This window comes from Falco cherrug, chromosome 3, assembly GCF_023634085.1.
Source record: "Falco cherrug isolate bFalChe1 chromosome 3, bFalChe1.pri, whole genome shotgun sequence".
In the NCBI taxonomy this organism is placed as follows: domain Eukaryota; kingdom Metazoa; phylum Chordata; class Aves; order Falconiformes; family Falconidae; genus Falco; species Falco cherrug.
This window is the reverse complement of record NC_073699.1, coordinates 100,548,156-100,569,920: the sequence shown is the minus strand read 5'-3', so window position 1 is coordinate 100,569,920 and position 21,765 is coordinate 100,548,156. Positions and strand designations below refer to the sequence as shown.

The window sequence follows — 21,765 nt, the reverse complement described above, 5'->3', positions numbered from 1 at the left end:
CCATCAGGCATGAGGAAGCCCATGAAGCAGACAAAATTTCTTAGTGGTGTATGAAGGGCAAAGACACCATTCCTCACCGTTTCTGTGCAATGAGTCGCAGTAACCCAAACCTTCAGGACTGACAGCGGGTATGCTACTGCTGGATGTAGTTAGTGCACCGTACTTGGCTCCACAGGGCACGTACACAAGGGACTTTTTGTCCTTTACAAATGGTTCTCCTTTAGGACTCAAACAGGACAAAAGCTAACGGCAGACTCGAGCAGGCAGCTGAACAGGACTACACACACACACAAAAAACCCAACAAATAACAACAAAAAAAAAAGCACCACAAAACAAAACCAACCCCAAAACCTACCCAACACAAATGAGGGCTGAGATGGATATAGGACAAGAGCACCCACAAGTCCCATGGGATGGAGGAGCAGCCCAAGCAGAAAACTGGCTGGTCAAAAAGCAAGGAAAAAGAAGGGAGTTTATCAAAGCATGAAGTGTGAGTTGAAACAAATACCAAGAAAGATCTCTGAGCCCTCCTGGTGGGAGTACAGCTCAGCAATCCATGCTGGGGCTGAAGCTTCAGGTCACTCCTGAACACACATGTGAGCCAGCTGCATTTCAAACCACGCGTCTCCCAGGACACCCCAGCACTCCACTGAGGGTCAGAAGCCCTGAGCTCCCCAGGTAAGCACCAGTAATTATATGGAAATGTACGCATGGTCCATTTGTCACCAGAGAGAGTCCCCCAGCTGCCTTTCTACTGTCACAATCACATCCAACAGATGGCTGCTAGGTGCAAACAGCCCAGACATCTTCATAACGCGCTCCGTCTGCAGTGTCACCCCAGGCGCTCTGCAAGGGCAGGCAGACAGCCGTGTTGAGGATAGTCACGCAAATTCTTCCAAGCTCTCAAGCATGACCCACATTGTCTCAGAACCAGTACCAATGTCCCAAAACCGTTTTGCAGGAGGTGGACTAGAAAAAACAAAACCTCTAGGAGAGCTCCTATAAACTCTTAACGGGCAGTTAAGTGAGAGGTTGCACATTTACCCTGAGACTTTGTACTTCGTAGGAGCCAGTGAGCCTCAGACCAAAGAAAGCTACCCAGAAAAGTGCATTCGTGAACCTATCGTGGAAGTAAGAGAAACTTTCTGACTTTCCCTTCAGGGAAGCACAAAGACTTCTGCAAAGACCCTGCATTGTCATCTGGGAGGACAAAACCTCACACGAGATTTACAGTGAAAGAGATATACTTCCAGTTTAATGCATCCACTGAAATCCAGAGAGAAGCATTTTGCAGGTGAAGGTATTTGGACCAATCTATTTCTGAAGTGACAGGACCAACACAAAACAGGAGAGATGGTCTTTAGATGCCACTTACAACCAAAGCCAGGTGAAAAGTGCTACACTTCATAAAAACAAACCACTCTTTTTAGTGAAGATATCCAATGGCTTAACGGTCTTTTTCTGAGAGAAGCCCATGCTTCTCTCGGTGGTGGCAGCCATGACAAGAAAATAAGAGGGTGGTTGTGAAAACAAGCACTTCATGAACATCCAGTATTTTCTGGAGGACTGTACGGGGGCTGGCGGAGCCCCCAGCAGCGCTGTGCTGGTACCAGTCGCAGGGGAGGCAGTGGCAGCACCGCAGCGCTTTGGCTCCTGCCGGGCAGCGCTCGCACGGCCTCAGGGCTGGCTCCAGCCCCCCTCACCGAGGGGTGGGGGACACAGCCAGGACAGCTGACCCAGAGTGGCCAAAGAGTCATTCTGTACCATATGACTTCTCAAATACAAAAGCTCAGAGCAAGGAGGAAGAGGGAGTGTTCATCATTTACGTTGTTTTGCCTTTTAGAGCAACCGCTACACATCCTGAAGCTCTGCTTCCTGGGAAGTGACTGCACGTTGCCTACTGATGGGAAGGAGGAGTTTTCCTTCTCTTCTACACACATGAATTTTCTATTGCTTCACTAAAATGCCTTTACCTTGACCCACAACAAGGGGTTTTTTCAGCTTATTTAATCCCCACCTCATTCTGCTAAGGAGAGGAGTGATAGAGCAGCTTGGTGGGCACCTGGCGCCCAGCCAAGGTCAACCCACCACAAGGACACAGGCTGCCTTTTCATGGAATCCTCTGCATGGGCATCTAAGGCACCACAGAAAAGCTGTTTGGTCCAAGCTGCACCACTGCAGAAGCAGAGGAATGATCTGGCCCAGCTATGTCTTGCAAAAAAGGTGGCAATGCATAAGGCTTCCTGGCAGTCTATAAGATAGAAGAAAAAGCATTTCTTTTCTCTCCTCTTAATACAGCCCAGAGATAATTTCAGACGAAGTCAGCTGCAGGAAGCATATTTTCACCAGAGGCACACTGCCCTTTGCCAACTGTCACCGTGCTTGTGTCTTCTGGAGTTATGCCCCTGACTGTCAGATAATGGCTATCCCAGACTGAATCCTACAACACAAGCATTTCAGTTCCTTCAGAAAATACCTCCTTGTATTGTGACTTGAACTTTCTCCATCTCAGAAGAAAGTGCCTACCAGGTGATGAACCATCATTGTAGGAAGTGGGAAGCATCTCCACACTCAAATCAGCAGTTTCCCTCAAATTATCTTGTGATTCTTAGTACAGCGAAACCTCAACACGTGTGAGTGTAGAATACATCACGCTCTTTGTTGTCTCCAAATCGTAAGATCACAGAATAATTTCTGCATCTGACATGACATTTCTTGTGAGTAGTCACAAGGGATGCACATCACCTGGCTGACGACTGCTGCTTCTGCTGCGGGACTGGGATTAACCTGGTAGAATCAGCAACGAATAAAAACAAACCAGAGACAAAGCGTGAGATCCCTGATGCTTGCCACCAGTGACTGCCTTCTGGCCAAGAAGTTTGTGGTTTCACCCTCTGATGAGTCTCGGATCTCAGAGTTGCCACTGCTGGTTAAAAACGGCAGCAGGTCCCCTCCCAACCAGCCTTTCAGGGACCCCCCCACAGCGAGCTCAGTGCTCCCCACAGCCTGCTTCCTTTCAGCGAGGAAGGAAATGTCTTTCCACCGCAGAAGGTCTGAAGGTTAAAGCTTTTCTGATGTTGACAGGACAGTGACAACTCTCTCAAGAAATTCCTCCCGGAGCCTCCCACGCTGCCCTTCCCTTGGCACAGCGACTGAGTTTCCCAGAGCGGGAAATTTCACTAAGGCAACATGTAAGCACATCCAGGACCAGAAAGTGACATGGAGAAAAAAAAATATTGAAGCCAGTGAAGGAGGGATGAAGACCAGAAAAAGTGAAGGCTAGAAATGTGTACTGAAAAAACACTGCAAAACAAAACAAATTTTAAAAAGCCCCCCAAACACCTTAGCTGATGCTTGAGGGAAACTGAGGACAGGGTACCCACAATCTAGGCAGGGGCAGCAGCCCGACTGCACAGCACGAGGCTACTGCTGAAACAAACACCACCAGCACCCAGCTGCTTATGGACACCCTGAAAGCGAGCATACATAACTACTTGAAGTAAAACAATCTTTTTTTTTTTCTTTTTTTTTTTGTCATCTAGGAAAAAGCCTACCCATCTTTGATTTTCATTCACATCGATAAGAAACAAATCAATGTGAATGAAAATCTTGTGTGAAAGTTACTACATAAATAAAATCTTAGGTAACTACATGCACTGTTTGTAATCCTGAAGATTTTAACTCCTCCAACTCTCAGTTTCACCTTACCTTGTTTAGGTAACACTATCAGATGTTGGATGTTAAAAGCCTGCTCAGCCTTACGCTCTGTCTAAAGCCAGTAAAAGGGAATACGTGGCTTCAAAAGTCACTTCACATCTTCTAAAAAAATCTAAATTATTTTACAGATCATTATCTTCATCGACCACAAAGGGAGCTGAGCAAAACAGAGTCTCAGATTACAGCACTTAGGCAGCATAAATCCAGGCCTCAGTAGATCACTTCAAAAGGCATGTGACCAGCCACTCTGGCTTCAGAGGGATAACATCTGTGTTTAAAACCTCTGCTGACCATCGTAACGGGCAATATTCCAGCTTAGGAAGGTATTCTGAAAGCAGGCTTCAAACAAACTTTGAAGGGAAGGAGGCTACCCCAGAAAAGCACGTAAACAACTGATTTTCATTGCTAAACACTGCCACAGCTGAAGTATAATTCCTATCTAAATTAATTCGTGCACAGTTTGATTCATAGGGCAGGACACAACTGCTGTGGAAATGAATAGTTACTATTTGCATGTCCAATTTTCAGTTTAAAAGCAGGTGCTTAAGTGCAATTCTTCCTGACTTCCCAGGTTCAAGCGTCACGTCTGATTATCAGTGCGGCAATTCAGAAGCCAAAGCCGCCCAGCTGAGTGGTACTGACTGAGCTTGAATTTTGCATGAAATCATTCTTGGCTGCAAGTTACAGAAGAACAGCGTGCACCTGTTCCCAGGCTTTCAGCATGCTTTCCAAGAAGTTCTGCTAATTCAAATCATTCCAAATAAAATTCTATCAAATTTGTCATTCATGAAGTACACATTGGATATTTGTATTTATGCAAGGCTCCAGTTTAAGGGCAGCAGAGAGGATTGCAATCTTTAATGCAGCCTGACCTTGCAAACACTGCAAAGTAAGGAAGTATCATTACCTCTGTTTTGAAAACATCCTTGAAACTTGTACGAACCGATCATCAGAAATATCATGCAAAACATCACCCTCATTCAGGACACCAAAGCAGCAGGGACGTACAGGCATTTGGCAGCTTGGTAAGGTGACACTGATTTTCTTTCCCAATGGCACTGCTCAAGCTCTGCTCACTGGAGGGTTTTACAAATGGAGAACTAAGGCACATTAAATTTAAAATTTCTATACCCATTATAGAAGTTATGTGTTTATATTTCTGTAGCATGCTCAGCACTTTTTATACCGAACCATCTATTTCATGGTGTGCCCCCAGTGTTACATGCTGCTACTGGGAGTGTTCAGCACTTCCACTAATCACACTCCACAGTTTAAAACTGGGTATTAAAAAAATTATCTAAAGCTTGCCTTATAGAGTAGGACGGCCACAGAAAAGGGTTCGTTGAAGGCCAGGGAAATGCAAGGAGCCCCTGCAGAGAGACTGTCATGGTTATACATTTCTCCTGGAAGTGGTGGCTTCAGGCTCAACTTGGCCAACGAGCCTGCAGTGACTCTGCCATGCACAGGAGCTGCTCCTGACCCACAGCGCAGCAGCAGAGCCAGGATTACAGCTTTGGTGACATCGGATATATTTTATGCAGAGGAAAGAATGGGCTGAAATCCTTCCCTTGGGAAATGGAGGTACAGCAGAAGATGACAGGTCTTTGATGGTACATGTTACATTGGGAAAGATGGAGAAGGAAGAAGAATTGAGTTGATGATTTCATTCAGGAAGGGGAGAGATTTGCTCATCTGCTGAGCTATCATATGCTTTTAAGGGGACACATACGTGCATTAGGCTCCATGCTTTCAGTTTGTCCAGTAAGTCTGACTGTTTCAACTACAGATACACGGGGCTTGTGAAGCACCCCAAGACCTATGAAACCTCAGCAAACTGGTCAGGGGTTGGGTTGCAACATGCAACATGCCTTGACACTCCAGACAAGTGTCAAAGAAACATCTCATCCCATTCCAATGGTTCAACTTAGCACTGGAAACAAAGGGTTTGCGTGCCATTGTATGCAACAGATAGTTACAAACTCTGCTAAATCTTTCATTCCTTCTTGTCCCTCCCTTCCCTTCCCCTATAATCCGATATATAGATATATACATATAAATAAATAAATAACCAGCATAGTGAAAAGTCACATACCCTTCTTTGTAGTAACTTTCAATGAAAAGTGAGGGACATCCTTTGACTACGAGGGTTGATTTCTCTTTGCAATACCAGACGTGCACTTGACTTTCAAGCGGGTACACTACTCCAAAAAGGAGCAAGCTTTGGAAGCCACCTGAGTGTAAATGGCTGTGAACGTATGTAATCATTGTGTGTTTTGTGTATTTTTCACACTTGGCAGGTGTATTACTGCCTAGAGCTTCCCCCTTCCAGAAAACAGCTCCTTTACCTTGCCACATTACATCATAGTTTGCCTTGTATGGAGCCGACGGCAATGCCCCAACCCACAGTATTCTTAAGAAGTGGCAATGAATTTGAAGAGACACAAAGCTCAGTAATATCACAAATGGCAGCAGGGATATGAAGTTGCCTTTCCTTCCCTCCTGCCCAACTCAAGCAATAACAAGTGGACAGTGGTCATTCAGTCCTGTATTTCTCAAGTGCAGATCAAAACAAGTCCTGAGTTACTAGAATGTCTCTGGTAATTACATTGCAACTTCCACCTCCATCATAACAAGATGAGTAAAGGAGCCCTCTGACATACTCTGCCTGCCCCAGAGGAGTTATAATTGCTGGTAAATAACCACATTCTCTGACAACACTGTTCTTTAAAAAACAAAACAAAACAAAAAAAAAAAAAAACCCCAAAAAAAAAAGAGAACAAGAAAATAGCAGAGCTTACATAAGCAACAATAAATCAACTATATCTCTTAGCCAAGTTGAGGACAAGACCAACCTAAGGGTAAAACAAGATTTCCAAAACTGTACTCCTAATGCTTAAAATGTTAAAGCCAAATCAATATCCTACTGCCAATGTAACTTTGTCTATTTCTCAATTCTGTCAAAACTGCCTTTCAAAACTATTTTGCAATAGTAAGTTAACAACTCGTACCCTTTAAATACAGTCATCCCCTCACACACACTTTTTCTAAAATGAGAAAAAAATCTTAAATACACAAACTGAAAACATGGACAATATCTGCTTGCATCTGTTAATAGTTATGCCTAAAGTTTAAGACCGTTCTGAGCTAAAGCATCTATTACTTAAAAGCACAGTAAATTCTACCCCAGCTATGACAGTTAGAAGACAGTGTCCTTATTGTGAAGATCACATTTCAGTATTTTCAGCTCCAATTCAAAAGTACTTGGGAACACTATATTAACAGCCTAATTCCTCTCCAAACTGAAATCTTTCTGTAAATACAAATACAAATATATTTCACTAAACCCTGGTTCTAAATATGAAAACTAAGATGAAGAGGCTAATTTTCAGAAATTACATATTACCTAAATAGGAAAGGTTTGGATTTGTGTGGGTTTGTTTGTTTGTTTGTTTGTTTTTTAAAGGAGAAAGAAAAACGATTAAAAAATAATAAAAATCAAACTTCAGGTCCCCCAAGTTTCCCAAGTTAAATTCAGCAAAACTGAAACATCAAGTTACAGTCTTGGTCAAAGGATAGCGAGTCACTCACTTTTCTTCCTCTGTTTTTCAGATGTGTAAATATCATTATATTCACTGTAACAACCAATTACAGATCACATAACTATGTTGCCTCCAAGCCAAGAGGAAATCCATTCACTAATTATTTTGGGGGTTTGCTGTGCTGCTGCACAAAGTTGCAGTTAATTTGCCAGTCTTAGAGATGACAGAGCAGCACAGTCCTCTTTCATATATATTTGTGTAAAGTCAGACTGCAGAGTGGAACAGAAAGTCTGTTTCTTCCATTAATCTGTAACTATCAATGCGATATCATTTACACAGAATAGTGCGGCATTTTACAGCCCCTGAATATCATTTCTGGGCACTCAGTTAATTTATAGGCATTACCATAGCTGAGAATGGCATCTGGGAAAAAAAACTGGGAGATAAAACATTCTGAGTGACACCAGTAATTAGTTAAAAATTCAAACAGCACAAAGTCCATCTTTATAAAGAATTAAAATAAACCAGTTGATGAAGCCATTTTCTTCCTAATTCCAAAATGAACTATTATTTTACTTCTAAAGTACTTTGAACAACTGCATCTTGTATGATCTTCTAATGAAAGTGAGAAGTGCGGAACATTTTTGTTGTTGTTTTTCCTATAAAAATCTTAGTTTCAACCTGAATTCATGACACTGCAGTGGAAACACGTTGGCCTCTTTATGTCTTTAATGTAGAAACAATGCTGCACAGTCACGTGCTCTGACTTAACAGAATACAGGACAGCTTCACGGCACCTCCCACACACTGAATCCAAGGACACTGCTTCAGCTCAAACAGGCCTTTTACAAATTCATCCAGTTTTTATCTAAAGGCCTGAACAATGAAGAATCTTTCATGCAATCGTTGAGGTTGGAAAAGATCTGCAAGATCATCGAGTCCAACTGTTAACCCAGCACTGCCAAGTCCGTTACTGAATGATGTCCCTAAGTACCGCATCTACCTCCAGGGATGGTGAGTGCCGCTCCCCTGGGCAGCTTGTGCCAATATTAGCTTGTGCTTTGATCCCGGATTTTCATGGTTTTACAAAGTTGATTCAATTATATAGTAGTACTTCATCCCCAAAGGATACTGAAGGCACTTTACTAACTGAAGTCAAAAGCTCTTTGGTTCTCTTTTCAAGGTAAAGCTTGGTAACTCTTTAATAATTCATTTAACTCTCCAGACTGCCTCAAAGTTAAACTAATTTGCCATTCTGCTTAATAGTGTGAATTAAAAAAAAAAAAAAAAAAAAAAAAACAAAAAACAACCAAACACACCACTAAAGCCTAAGCTGTGTCTGTGTAATTCATACACACCAGTCTTTTACACTTCTTCCACAGATCTTTAAGAAAAGGGCATCTTTGTCTTAAAGCAAATAAACTGTGATTACTTTAAAGAACACGGTAATGGATATCTTCATCACCCTGGATGAAGCCTGGATATTTTCAGGCTACAAAGGGCATCAGAACTCCGTTCCACCAACAGTATCCCTTTCCTTCTGCCCTCGCCCCACAAGCAAGCCAAGCCACCTGGATGAAAGCAGGCTTAAGTGCTGTATAATGCAAGAAGACTACGGAGGGTACCCAGGCTCTCTGCTGCTTTTTGCAAGTGAAAAGAACGAAGACTACGTATTTACACTGACCCATTGAAAACACTTATGAAAACCTTTGGTTTCTGCCTGATCATGATACATACCCCTATAATACTCAAGCCTTTCAGGTAGTCCTGACGAGGTTGGGCTTGCGGCACGCAGCCTGCTAGAACCACCTTCTTCTTCCCTTCTTGGGCTTTCCTAAAGAAGAACAGACAGTATATTAATATTTTCAAAATTCATTGTTTTCAACTTCGAAGTAGTTATACCGTGCATGTGACACATGAAAGCAACCAGAATGAAAACATTCCCAAATCAGAAGCAACTCGTACATGTTTGAACCTCAGAAACCAAACCAACCAACACACCAAATGAAGCTATCGGGCCACAGCACGCATGTACAGCTACAGAGGCCATCACCATCATGTGTCTTGGACAAAAGTACAACCTTGAAAGCCCTGATCAAGCTCAGTTAACCTTTATTTGCCACAATGACAGCAGAGTATCTGGTCAAGAAAGATGGGACAGGGCAGAGACATCAAGGTCAGTTCAAGAAAGGTTACACAGAACGCAAGAGGCAGCCCACGCAGATGGGAACTGCTAGCTCAGAACATCAGCATTTATGTAGTATCAGTCAGAAATGACCAGTTACATCAGTCTGGTGGTGTTTACTTAAAGACACTTATTTACTTTTAAATGTGCATTTACTTAAAAATGTTTAAGTAAACGTTCACTTAAAAACATATGGAGCATTTTCAAGCTTTAACTGCTTGCCTTTGGCAGAGAAACATTTGTCTGGATATGAACTTACATAGTTCCTTAGCTTTGATGCTACCTTAACACCAAGTAGCAAACCAAAACACTAAAATTAAATGGTTAACACTGTTCATTTTGTTAGTAATATTTTGACTCGCTTTGAATTCAGCACTGAACATCAAGCCATCACTGAATCTTGAAACTACAGGAAGCCCTGAAAAAACTATTGGCTGCATACAGAACAGTGAGATGCAAAACCTGCTTGTGTTCACTCAACTTTGAAGATCATCCATTAACACATTAACCCAACATGACTACTGCATTATAATGTGCAAAGCAGTAAAGAGAAGCACAGAATAATTTTAGCAGATCTGCTAGGTCTGACATATTACGGGTTGCTCTAAGAACTCTCTTTCACAGTCACATGCTGTATCACAACCTCCTGGCAGACTTCTGTCAAACTGGAACCTTGTAAATCCATATTTTCTCCAGCAATATATGGATTCATGAAGTGTTTACTGTTATATTGGAACAGGCTAAGACATGTCATAACATTTTCCAGAAAAATTCTCCTATCCAAAATATACAATGGCTTAGACAATTTTATGCTCTCAGCTTGCTTGAGCTGTCTCCAAGCTGAATGCACAAGAGAAAGTGATGTTCAACAAGCACAGGGATACACAGATACGCTGAGTATCTGGAGTTCTCCAGCAAATGCAAATTTAACAAAGGAAAAAAAAAAAAAAAAATCACCCAAACCAGACTGGTACCACACACAGTTCCACCACTCACAAGTTTCACTTTATACTCATAATGTAAACAAATTTATTTACAAATTACAGCTCAAATGAAATCTCACAAGAACACACAATTTGTAATATTAAGGGAGATCACAGCCCACCTAGCCAAACACCTCATGTTGGCTGCTGCACTAAAATGAGCTACTTCTAAGGAAAAATTAAACATCCTATACACAGTCAAGTTGAAATAACAGGAAAATTAATTACACCTATTACCTCATATCTAATATAAATGTAGCAAATAAAATAATCAATTTTGGTTTAGTGGAACTTTCGGGAAATCTGCAAACATTCACCATTCAGAGCCTCATTGGTCCTCTACTTGCAAGCTAAGGTGTATAATATTAATGCAAATCCTCTCATCTCTTCCTTGATAATATTGCTGTGGAGAAAGAACTATGATGAAATGCTAATTTCATATATTTCTTAGGCAGGGAACCTAGCAACATGTCTCTGAAATCTGCAATCCTTCTTTTCTTTCAGCGGTAAATATTTAAGGGGTTTGCAAAACTTCAATAGAGGTCACCTACTTCCACGCATCCAAGTTTAAAAAAAAAATATAAATTAAAAATCCTACTTCATGCATTACCTAAAAATGTCACATAGCACCATGTGACACTCCACTAACTCACAGGATAAAAATCACTACTTACATAGTCTAACAGACTCAACCTAATGCCTGGAGGCAAGACAATAAGACCTGTCTCCAGCAAACAAAGCACACATCCCTAGGCAACTCTGCATCTGGTATAATCTGGTGCTAGTAACAGCCATCTCCATCTACTTGAAAACCTGTGAGCACTACAGAAGAAAAAGCTTCTATTCAAGTCTTTTTATCTAAGAAAAAAAAATAAATAAACAAAATTTCCCTTGACACATTAAATGGCATTTTAATGTTATTTTACAGCTTTAACATTTTGCTGTATCTTCTGGGACTATAACTGGAGCTAGAGGGAAAAAAGGTAAACTGAATATTCTTCATATTGCCTTCATTTAACTTTTTTAAAGTTCTATAGGTCTCTACAGAATAAAGAATTTTGCATACTGGGAATTTTTTGCTTTAAAATGCAATTAAGTGGAAATGTCAGAACTAAATTTTCAATCATAGCCAATTTTCACTACATCCATAATACACTGTACAGTCCAAGAAATCCACCATAAATGAAAAACCACTGTAAGGAAATTATGAAAATTTTTGCCTCACTTTCAGGAAACTTCTCAAAATATGCATTCCAGTACTATATCGTCACCTCCTTTTAATAGTTTAATGAGCACTCCTCATATTAACAAAAGCCTACAAAAATTATTCTTCAGAAATCTAGTTAGCACAGCAATTGTATTAGAAAAGCCTTTATCCTTCAAAAACATGAATAGTGATGAGAACAATACCTCTTGGAATCTAGTAGGTGGCATGAATAAATACATCTTTCCCTTTTAGACACCCTTTAAATTTTTTCAACTGCATGAACCTTACCTTGAACTTTCAAGTTAATTGACTCAGGAAACATTTTCTAGAAACGCAGTCTTTTCTAAAGACTACTTGGAAGATATACATCTGAATAGAAATTTATTTTAGAGCAATTCTTTCTTTTAATAAAGGCATTATTTGACCTACTTCCTAAGTAATGGGTGGGGAACAAACAACAAGTGAGAAAAAACAGAGGCATGAAAAAAAAAAAAGTGCTGCGTACAGTCGAGGACTCATACAAGATCTGTAGAGGGATCATACGTTACACACACTGCAACTCCACTGCATAGATACAGCCATTGCAACTACAACTGTACTATCAGGCTTCATGAAGTATGTTCAAGCTATTCGGGTTTTTATAAATAAATAAATTTAAATAAATTTGAGAATGGGACTAGGATGGGGGAAACTTATGCCTTGCCTATGTGCACTTCTATTTATGTGGTCAGGAACCAGCCCAAACTGGAACATCTTGCTCACAATTTTATGTAACATGCTGTTGCACAGTTCCTCTACCTTTTTATTTTTGAGCTTCAAGAAAATTTGGTCAGCACCATGACAAAGATAAAGGTACACCACCCACCCTCCAGGAAAGCTCACTGCATGTATAGCAACACTGCTGGACACCACGGCAGCAGCGAGGAAGCTTACCACCTCTCCATGGCTCACACAGCTACTCAGGTGGAATCTCCACAGGAGAAGAGTTAGGGACCTTTCCCTGAGGTTCAATTCTAAGGAAAGCAATACATACATACATACATACATACATATATATATATAAAGAAGGAAGAAAAAAGTGAAAGCGGAGAAGATAGGCTAAGTTCAATGGAAGATATTCTGTGACACTGAGAGCAGTGTAGTTGCTACTTGCTCTTTGCTAGAAAGACAAGAGAAACCAGATCATCACCGCTCACCTGCTTGCTTCCCTTTCCAGCAGAGTTGCTCACGGGACTTTTAGAAGCTGTGAACTCTTAAGTGAATGACTCTCTGCTTTCAGAGAGCAACCGTTACCACTGACCAAAGGATCCCAGCTGCACAGAAGGGCACAGCAGGCACCTGAAATCCAAAGCAGTCTGTTCCGCAGGGAGCACAGCTGGCCACCTATGGAGTGGTCAGCATGAAACATGCAATTTGTAAAGTGTTGCTCTAGGACCATATAAACGAAACCAAGTGTTATACCTACAAATCCCTTTTTTTTTTTTCCTCTGAAATCCATTGTTGGTGGAATTAAATAATGAAGAAATCTTTAAACAATAAGCAAAATGGTGCCCACAGCAGGACTAATAACAGTCAAATACAAGTAATGGAAGAAGCAGTAGCGGATTTTTCATCTAAAGCAATAAATTAGGGGGAAAAGTGTTTTACACGAGTTAAAATTTGCATTGACAGTGGTTGGGAAATGTTAATAAAATAATAAAGGGAACTATTTCTGATGCTATAGTACAATATAGTATCTTTGCTATCTGAAATGAAAATGCAAGTATTTCAGCCTGAATCCTACTAAACAAACAACAACTGGCCAAACTCTCGAGTAGGTTTTTAGGTCAGTGAGCTATTTCTACCAAATAGAGGACCACTCTCTAGCAAAGCAGGCAAAGAGCTATTTCTACCAAACACAGTACTCCTCACTGTTGTACCAGCACAAACCCGGCCACTTTCACATTAAGATGTGTATAGTTAACTCAGACTGTGCAATGCACCTGCATAGTCTGTTCACACCATTCTCATGGCCGCCCATTACACAAAATCTGCCACAACACTTATCAGGTATTTTAGGAAGGTGTGAAGCCATAAATCAACAGGAGGTTTGTGTCTAGAAATGCCCAACTAAAGACTAATATGCATGAAAAAATTTTGCTAAGACAGATGTAGCAGAATAGAGCACAAGCTGGATATATGATGAGATCAGGCTGCCAAAGGTTATAAAAAGTAAAACTGGGAGGGATACTACTTCCCAGGCTGTAGAAATGATGTTGTGATGTCTCTGGGAAAAAAGAAATGCTATTTGGGTAGATTCAAATGTGTGAAAGATCTTCCAACTGTCACATCTGCTGAATTAATCAGGAGGAAGCCACGAGTTTCAGAGAGAGCACAACATCTCTGGAATGAAGAGATGGTGCCTGTATAGCATTTAGAATACATTCCTGAAAATCCATAAAATCACACTGTTACTTTCTGCTTGAGGAATTACAAATGGTAACTCAAACCGTGGCTTCACAGGCTTTGAGCCAATCTAATGTCTCAGTCCTACCCAACAGCTTGCTTCCCAATCTCCCTGTCTGCTATTGCTGCCCCTGCCCCTCTGCAGCTCCAACCCCTCCTCATCCTCACTGCTGGCCATCTGGTATCACTCCTCCTCTGCTCCACACGCTGCAGCTCACCGGACCTTCCCAGGGCCCCACGTGACTCACCGACACAGGAGGAACCCATTGGCCACGTTTGGGGTTTTTTTACTGTTTTATTCCATTAGTTAGCTCCTAGCAGACAGGCTGCACTAGAGCCAAAACAGCGGTCAAGGGAAAGCTGTTGGGAAGGGAACAAAAGGAGAATTCAGGGGAACTCCTTGTTTCAGCCACGGTGAGCTTCACAAGTCTTGGGAAAGCTTTGAGGTTGCAATACGCTAAGCAGCACAGGTGAACAAAAAGCAAAAAGTATGTGAAGAAATTCATCCACGTTGTGCTTTCGAGGTTAGGGACAGCCCCGCAGTCAAAGGCATATGGAAAACCTGAGGAAAGCTTGTCAAGACTATTAATTAGAGCAGAACCCTTCAAGTCTACTTACGCCCGTCAGCTTCCCTGTACACTCCACAGCCCCCAAGGAATTACCGTCTTTGCCTTGTGAGGCATGTGATGATGTAAAGTTCACCTGAGGATGCTTATGCTAATTATTAAGAGTTTACTAAATCGCTCTTTGAGGACCACTCTCTAGCAAAGCAGGCAAAGCAGCCCTGTAGTTACCATGCGGCATCCTCTGAACTTGTGTCCTTTGACAAAACCCATCAGGTAACATGTAAATACTCCAGAAAAAAAATAAGTTGCACATTCTCCCGACACAAGCAAGCATGTCTTTTCTGAAAATACTTCAAAAAGACATAAATGCTTGCTCCATTAGACTCCAAACTGAGGTTGTAAAGATGCGCTCCAAGCAAAAATAAATAAATAAAAGCATCAAAATACCCCTCTCCAACAGAGCTTTCCGCTGGAGGTGAAATATCAGCTCTGAGAATAACCCCAACTCACATGCTATGTAGCAAATTATTCCCTAGGTTTCTGAGAAGAGATAACAGAGGAAGAAAAAAAAATATCGCATTTTATCTCCATTTGGATTTTCACAATATCTGCACGAACAGGCGATATGCTTCTCGCATTTTTCCCACTCTCAGAAAAAATGCATTTGAATGCACTGCCCAAACTTCTGCTTTTCACAAGTACAACAGATCCATCCAGGGTTTTATGGCATGCTCCAAAATGATGGCCTAGCAGCTGCTTTCAAACTATAGGGAATTTTCCCAACACAGCTCTAATGTCTTGGTTTGAATGGAAACTTGTTTTCATCCAGCAACCTGGCATACAAGCGAAGCGACTGCAGGTTTGGCTGAAACAGGCAATCTCGTTTTAAAATCCAGAACCACTCAGGTCTGTGCCTGAGTTTTACTCTGATTTTCTGTAAAAACCTTGTAGGCAGCGGTTACTCTTGGGCAGTCATTACTCAGACACATCATTTATTGGTGATGATGGTCTTTTCGGCTTTTGAAGTAACAGTATTAAGATTCTATCAACTTGAAAAATCAGATGGGGATGTATTCAGGAAGAGGATGAGATGGAGGAAGGAATAAATCTTAAACCTGTCCTTGGTCCTGGCTGGTAGGTTTTGTAGCCCCAAGCAAGGCTTGAATTCAGCAACATCAGAGGGGAAGTGCCCTTCCCCCAGAACAGAGATCTGCCAGGACAGCCTGTGGGCCAGGCCAGAATGGTGACCGGCCAGCTGCTGTCCCTCCAGAGGATTAAGAAAATCAACTTAAAAGTCAATATAACATAACTTCAAAGCAAGTCTGCAAAACTCATAATTGAAAGTGATCAGCCTTATAACAAAATGGTTTTAAAAAGGAAAATGTAATTAATGACAAAATCTGCTCCACAAAAAAACTCATCTTGGCTGGTGGTGAAAAGATTTTTACTTGTTTGCAAAAAGAGTAAATATATTCATTATTTTTTCCTCATTATTGTCAAGTAGTCAAGTGTTGGGGTTTTTTCTTCTGTTTACTTAGAAGATTGAGGCACCTTGCCATACAACAGAAAATACTAGCAATTCAGTACAAAATTGCAAACCAGGAGGACCCTGCCCTGCTCCTGACGCTGTATTCTTAGCCAGGACAAAGTCCTGAGAGATGCCATCGCTTTTGGGCTGCTACTATGCCAATTAAAACCTTTCCATCCAAATGATAAACACTGCTGGGTAAGCTTTTCCCACAACTCAATTCTAGACCTGCTTGCTGACCTATGGAAGAACAGGTTTGGATTTTTTTAAGGAGGAATGAGATAGAGGATTTGCAGGTTGTATTTTTGGCCCTAATCTCACTTGAATTAAACTTTCTTACTTTTTTTTTTGGCTTGATAGGCCAGTGCCTTAGGAAGAGACCAAGGTTAAGAATTATCATCTAGAAAGCTCTGTGATTTATGTGATAGATCCAAAATGTGTTCCTTTCCCTCCCCCCCCCCCCCAGAGTACAAACAAAATAGTACAAACAAAATAACAGGAGGTTCTCCCCAAACGGTGGACTTTGTAGTGAAAATAGTACAATAACTACATGGGAGGTTATTTCTAGGAATGGTAGGTAAATTAAGATATGCAGGAAGAGAAATTTAAGTACCTTTACTCAAGAGTAACCTTCTCCCAAAGAGTATTTCTGAGTGGCAGGAAAACTTCAGCTCATTGCAAAACCACCTACTATGAAGGAGCCCAGGAAAAGTTCCCTATGGATCGTGAGGAGTTTGGGATACTCCCCCACGGGTAGCATCAGTGACACAAACACACAGCAAGGCACACAGATTTCACTCCATCCCTCTCTGTTAGCAACAGCACTTGTCCTCTCAGCCTGGCAGAACAGCCCAGGAGCTGCCAATCTGCAAGGCGGGTACCAGACCAGGCGCCAAGACACCCACTTGACAGCTCAAACCTCCCTCCACCTCCACCCAAGTGAACAGTACAGGCTGCCAGGTCTCGTTAGACACCATCACACCTTCACTAGCTAACACAGGTGACGTTTGTGGGTTTACAAAATACTTGCTAAAATGTTAAGAAATATTTTTTTCTGCCATATTTTGCAGCCGTTGAGGCTCCTAGCATTCTTCTTCAGATAAAATGGTAATGTATATGCCTTTGCTGCTCTATAAACTTTTCTTTTTGTGAGGTTTTTTTGGTGGTTTTTGTTTGGTTTTTTTTTTTTTTTTTTTGTTAAGCACATTATTAGTAAGATGCATTGCTATGTTCCTGACCTGCTTCACAGTCTTCTTACTAGCATAGAATAATTCGGGTTGGAAGGGACCTTTAAAGGTCACCTAGTCCAACCCTTCTGCAATGACCAGGGACACCTTCAACTAGATCAGGTTGCTCAAAGCCTCATCCAACCTGACCTTGAACACTGACAGGGTTGGGGCATCTACCAACTCTCTGGGCAACCTGTGCCAGTGCCTCACCACCCACATCGTAAAAAAAATCTTCCATGTATCTAGTCTAAATCTAACCCTCCTTCAGTTTAAAGCCATTACCCCTTGTCCTATCACAACAAGCCCTACTAAAAAGTCTGTCCCCATCTTTCTTATAAAGCCCCTTTAGGTATTGAAAGGCCGCAATAAGGTCTCCCCAGACCCTTTTCCTCTCCAGGCTGAACAACCCCAACGCCCTCAGCCTGTCTCCATGGGAGAAAGGCTCCAGCCCTCAGAGCATCTTTGTGGCCTCCTCTGGGCTCACTCCAACAGTCTGTGTCCTTCCCACGTTGGTGGCCCCAGAGCTGGATGCAGCGCTGCAGGGGGGTCTCACCAGAGCGGAGCAGAGGGGCAGAATCCCCTCCCTCGCCCTGCTGGCCACGCTGCTGGGGATGCAGCCCAGGGCGCGGGGGGCTTTCTGGGCTGGGAGCGCATGTTGCCGGCTCATGCCCAGCTTTTCACACACCAGTACCCCCACATCCTCCTCAGGGCTGCCCTCAATCCTTTCATCACCCAGCCTGTATTGATACTGGAGACTGCCTCAATCCAGGTGCAGGACCTTGCACTTGGCCTTGTTGAACCTCCTGAGTTTCATACAGGCCCATTTCTTGAGCTTGTTCAGGTCCTTCTGGATGTCACCCCATCCCTCAGGTGTGTCAACCACACCGCTCAACTTGGCATGGTCTGCAAATTCGCTGAGGGTGCACTCAATCCCACTGTCTATGTTATCAGTGAAAATATTAAACAGTACTGGTCCCAATACAGACCCCTGAGGAACACCAATTGTCACCAGTGTCCAGATGGACATTGAGCTGTTGACCACTATCCTTCTAGATGCAGCCATCCAACCAATTCCTCATCCAGCAAACAGTCCACTCATCACATCCACAACTCTCCAATTTAGAGAAGGATGTTGGGGGGGACAGTATCAAAGGCCTTACAGAAGTCCATACAGATGACATCTGTAGCTCTTTCCTTGTCCACTGATGTAGTCACTCCATCATAGAAGGCCACTAGGCTGGTCAGGCAAGACCTGCCCTTAGTGAAGCCATATTGGATGTCTCAAATCAGCTTCCTGTCCTCCACATGCCTTAGCATAGCTTCTAGGAGGATCTGTTCCATGACATCCCCTGGCACAGAGGTGAGGCTGACAGGTCAGTAGTTCCCAGGGTCCTCCTTTCTACCCCTTTAAAAAATAGGTGCAAAATTTCCCTTTGTCCAGTCACCAGGGTCTTCACCTGACTGCCATGACTTCTCAAATAACACGGAGTGCCTTGACAACTACATCAACCAATTCCCTCTGGACTCTGGGATGCATTTCGTCAGGTCCCACAGACTTAGCTTGTTCAGGTTTCTCAGGTGGTCATGAGCCTGATCTTCTCTTATAGCGGAAGGGACTTGCTCCCCCAGTCCCCATCTGATGGTCCCTCCACTCAAGAGGTGAGGGAAGAGAGGGTGCCAGTGAAGACTGAGGCAAAAAGGTTGCTGAGTACCTCAGCCCTCTCCATCTGTCACCAGCTGTCCAGTGGTGTCCATCGGGGGTACACTGTCTCTGACCTTCCTTTTCTGGCTGATGTACCTATAAAAGCCCTTCTCATTATTTTTTGTGTTCCATTAAGACCATAATTAGGCAAAATCCTAATTACTGTCTTAGATAAGGTTCTCTTCCTTTTAACATCCTTCAGTAAAATCTGCGAATAAACCCATCTCGTTCCTTGAGCTCTGTTCAAGGCAGAAAATGAACACCAGGCATCTCTCAGGACTCTCCTGAACAGCCACACTAGACTTGACTATGTCACCATTTGCGATTTTATAATCGAGTTCAGCATGTTGGTTGATCCTCTGGTAATACCTCTAAGTTTAAGCATATCACAAAAGTAATATCTAAGATGACAAAGTTTTTCATAATTACTGTTTTGTTTTTATTTTTGTGGGGTTGCAGAAAGGAGAAATGATTAATCCTTTTTCACTACTACTGCTTTGAACTACTACTACTGTATACACGAAGCTCAAAGTATAGACCAGCAAACCTCCCAAAACTTCGGCCATGCCCAGCACTCGCTGCTTTTGGCCCCCCAGCTCCTTTCATTGCTGATCTTCACCTCTCTGCTGACAGCACAAGTAACTTCAGCTCTGAGCTTCTTTGAGGGACAGCATACCAGACATACTGACATTCTGCCGACTCAGCCTTGCAAAAGCAGAGGCTGCTATATCGCCAAGGAAGTGCTGCAGGTGTCAAAAGCTGGGATTACCCTTATAAAAAAAAATAAAATAAAAAAATCACCAGTTTCTGCATATTCTTGAAGTTTTATGTCCTTTAGTACGTACATGACAGGTTGTAGTGGGGTTGTAGAAATATTTCAGCATCTTTCTACATCTCCAGTTTCACGCTACCTTTTCTTCAGCAAGCATCTAAGGAAATCAGTGGTGAAAATTTTCAGAAGCAGAAATAGCTCCTATAGCAGCAATGTTGGCCTTTCTCTTCACCTTCTACCACTACTTTCCTTCTTCAAGTACACATTTGCATTCTTTCTACTACTTCAAAAAAGCAAGACTTCATTCTCCTCCTTCAAAATTTAATCCTATTCTGAATTGATTTTTCCATATATAGATGGACTGTTAATTGGATATACTTGTCTCAAAAGAAGTGAAACTTTAAATTCACTTGGAAAGGGACACAATAAAAAAATGGAAACCAGAATTATTACCGTGAACTTCCATATAACCCACTTGACTCTTACTGTATTCCTCTGTTCTTTCTACACATATTCCTGCAGGAACTATAATACTCCACCGCAGTATTTGTGGCGTATCTCTCCTTTATGTTTTGTTAACTGACCATTTATTCTGCTTCTCCTATCAATCTTCCCACTCTTACTTCTATTCATCTCTTTAAACATAAAAGAAGTGCAGTTTAGGGCACACTATTATTCTAATTAATTTGTGCAATACTACACTGCCTTTCAGGTTCAAAGTCCAGGCGGGCTTCAAGTTACATGCATGCATGGCCAATGGTTGTAATATAAAACCTTGTTGACACAATGGCTAAAAAATGAAATTACTGTTGAATGAAAATTAAATAATCTATTTTTTTTCCCCCAGAGGTGTAGTATGCTTCTCAGTAACAGACTTACCTACAAAACTGAAAAAGGATCATCAAGAGAGGTTGCTATTCTAGAATCTATTATAAGTAATTGTCCTTTGTTGTTTTGTTTTGTTTTTTTTTAATATTATTATTTGTTAAGTATAATGCACCAGGATTATTTTTTTTTATCAGGTAAGGAAGATGATGAAACAAAAAAGAGGGCACAGAATTTACATGGACTAAACAAACAGAGCAGTACAGGGTGCTGACAATATTGTTCTACTGAGCCACCAGAACAAAACCCCTGAAGGTTTCCATGCTGTGTCTGACATGGGACATTGTGATAAAAAGTCGAGGATAACAAAGGAGTTAAGAAGCAACTCCCTTTCTCTTGGACACCATCAGGGCAGCTGAGGAAGAAAAGTCACAGACCTGAAATGCAGCCACAATTCTGACCACCAAGGCTTTTTGTTACTCAAAATAAGATATCTACAATTACTAGATGAAAAAAGAAAAAAACTTCAATCTTCTCAAGAGCCACTAAATACAGTTTCCATCATATGTGCACAGAAGCCTGTCAGAAGCTACCTAACAAAGAAAAGGGAACAAAACTCAATGACGTAATTTTTATATTTTTTTTTAAAAAAAAAAAAAAAGCAAGCTGCATGTATTTTGTCCCTTACAGAAACGCTACATAAGCAACCACACTGTGCCTAGTTTTTGTGTAATAGATAAGGACTGTATCATGGTGACAGAAGCAAATGACAAAGACCAGAGCAAAAAACAAAAAAGGAGGTTTTGCTTCTAAATACTGGAACCTTCATTTTGTCCAAATTGCACTGTATCGTGCTTTTTAGTAAGCTTTTTTGTTTGTTTGCTTAATTCATTAAACTCTTCCAGTAAAGCCCAGAAAGCTCCTCCTAATCAGAAGAGATGAGGACTGTCTTATTTAATTCCTGTTCACAAGCATAGTATCTGAATAGCAATAGAGGTACCAAACCATAGAGTATACTGCCTCTTACCCTCCCTGTTTAACCTCATTTTTAAAGAACGAGGGAAGT

The 21,765-nt window shown here is 41.7% G+C and overlaps 1 protein-coding gene across 1 annotated transcript in view; it reads right to left on the bottom strand.

Moving 5' to 3' along the window:
* The window catches only part of CDKAL1 (CDK5 regulatory subunit associated protein 1 like 1), a 427,152-nt gene that overhangs the window by 284,136 nt on the left and 121,251 nt on the right, over positions 1-21,765 (bottom strand). The window contains exon 6 of the mRNA XM_055705480.1: positions 8,995-9,091. Coding sequence (XP_055561455.1) covers positions 8,995-9,091 — 97 coding nt within the window. The remainder of the gene's footprint in view (positions 1-8,994; positions 9,092-21,765) is intronic.